This window comes from Ascaphus truei, chromosome 1, assembly GCF_040206685.1.
Source record: "Ascaphus truei isolate aAscTru1 chromosome 1, aAscTru1.hap1, whole genome shotgun sequence".
Lineage (NCBI taxonomy): Eukaryota > Metazoa > Chordata > Amphibia > Anura > Ascaphidae > Ascaphus > Ascaphus truei.
In genome coordinates, this window is record NC_134483.1 from 371,649,797 (window position 1) to 371,651,959 (window position 2,163).

The window sequence follows — 2,163 nt, forward strand, 5'->3', positions numbered from 1 at the left end:
TTGAGTCACAGCCACATTCAGGTGTGCCACATCTTCGATTAATGTACCACACATATCCTCTACCAAAAACAACACTTTTTGCAATATGACCACCTTCATGATAACCATTGTGAATGGTCATCTCATGATAGTTATGTACATTATGATACTGATATCACTACACAACATATGATTTTTATGTACTCATTTAATCTATTTATCCTCACGCATTACTGCAGAAACATAGTATGTTGTATGTTAGGGAACTCAAAAATTCTAAGTACACAGGCATGTACAGTGTTATTACAACTATTTATGTTCACTTTCACACACATTTTCGGTTAAGGAACTGATGTTGTTAGTTAATCATAAATACAGAACATACAATAAGTGTTTGTTCAATATTTACACATGTAAATGTAAAACTTATGTTATTGTTATATATAGTTGCCCCTGGAGGACATGTGTCACCTGAGATGGAACAAGTGTCTTCACCTGGGTCAGCCAGCTCAACACTACTAGAAGGTGAGTGTATCATTTGCTGGCCATATAATATGTGCTCTTCTATATGTTATGTTGTCATGTGCATTATTTGTTTTGCACATCTTCTTTAAATAGGATTACTTAGTGTCAGTGAAAATTAAGTGTAAGGCAACATGTATTGTGTTAGTGATGTTAATTATCATGTAGGACTTCTGAGTTTAGAGCAACTTTTCATTCATTCATATTTCATACTGAGTCCAAACATTATTCGTAAGTCAAGGTAGTTTTTAATGAGGTTATAAAACGTATGCTAACATGTTAGGTGTTACTTAGGACACAGTACAATTACATAGTAACACAGCATACATTAACATGCCATTTAATAATGTGTACATTTCTTTTTAGAACATCATGGTGATGAGGATGATGAGTATGATGAGGATGACGCCACAGAAGAGACTGAAATACAATCATGTGACCATGAAGAGGTGCCAATAGAAACTGTTGTACCGCCAAATCGTCCATCAACTTCCACATACGATGCAATTGTAGCTTCAGAGGGAAAAATAGTGGACGCAGAAAATCGTCGCCATTCAGACATGATGACAGTGCTGGAAAGGATGATTGGACTGCAGGAAGAAACAGTATCACAATTGGCACATCTCCACAGAGTCTTCATTGAAGTGCCTAAACAGTTGCAAAAAATCAACACCTCATTCGAAGCATTAGTTGTTCAGCAAACACAAGCTAATTACTGGAGAATGACTAATGTACCACAATTCAACACCTCCCAGCCAGGATCTGTTCATGCAGGTCAGTTTTCACCACATTCATCTGATATTCATTCACCAGGCCCAAATGTTACCGGTCAAGTAGCAGAGATTGCTGTGCAGGTTCCTGACGACATACTACCACTGCCATCTGTACAAAATCAGCAGCTGACACCTACAAAGGAGCCCACAAAAACAAAATACAAGCAGTTACTACTGACCAGTTTTTGGTCAAAAACAAAACAAGACACACATGAAACAGACCAACCATCACTTGTGCAGTGTCTACCAACTTGCTCACATGTGTCACTGGGCACAAGCCCTGTCCGTGAACAGTCACTACCCAAAAGCCCTGTAGGTGAGTCGCTGCCCAAAAGCCCTGTAGGTGAGTCGCTGCCCAAAAGCCCTGTAGGTGAGTCGCTGCCCAAAAGCCCTGTAGGTGAATCACTGCCCAAAAGCCCTGTAGGTGAGTCACTGGCCACAAGCCCTGTAGGTGAGTCACTGGCCACAAGCCCCGTAGGTGAACAGTCACTGGCCACAAGCCCTGCCCGTGAAGTGCCAGAGGCCACTCAAAGTGGCTCTGTTGTGCCTAAAGTTGGTGGCAAAAGAAAAAGGAAAATTCAAGAGACAACAAGCAGGCCTGTTACTCGCTCGCAAAAGGAACAAAAAAAATAAATGTTATAATTCAGAAAATATGTCTTTGGCCTTGTTTTGTTGACTTCAGATTATCTAATTACTATTGTATGTATGCTGAAGACTGTGTTGTTTCCAAACTTTCAACTATGTTCTTGTACACGTGAAGTTTTGGAAATGTTAACACTCATAATTAATTGTGTTATAAATATTTATGTTGTAATCGTCTGTTCAGTAATGGTCCACCAGGAGCCAGTTGCTAAGTTTAGAGAAGCTGCCATTGACTTTGCAGCAAAAC

The 2,163-nt window shown here is 39.7% G+C and overlaps 1 protein-coding gene across 1 annotated transcript; it reads left to right on the plus strand.

The window, feature by feature from the left end:
* The first annotated feature begins 354 nt into the window (after positions 1 to 354).
* LOC142499807 (uncharacterized) lies at positions 355 to 1,907 on the plus strand. The gene is made up of 2 exons (XM_075609730.1): positions 355 to 504; positions 868 to 1,907. The coding sequence occupies exons 1-2, from the start codon at positions 408 to 410 to the stop codon at positions 1,905 to 1,907; spliced, it is 1,137 nt and encodes a 378-aa protein (XP_075465845.1). The 5' UTR covers positions 355 to 407.
* Positions 1,908 to 2,163: the final 256 nt, after the last annotated feature.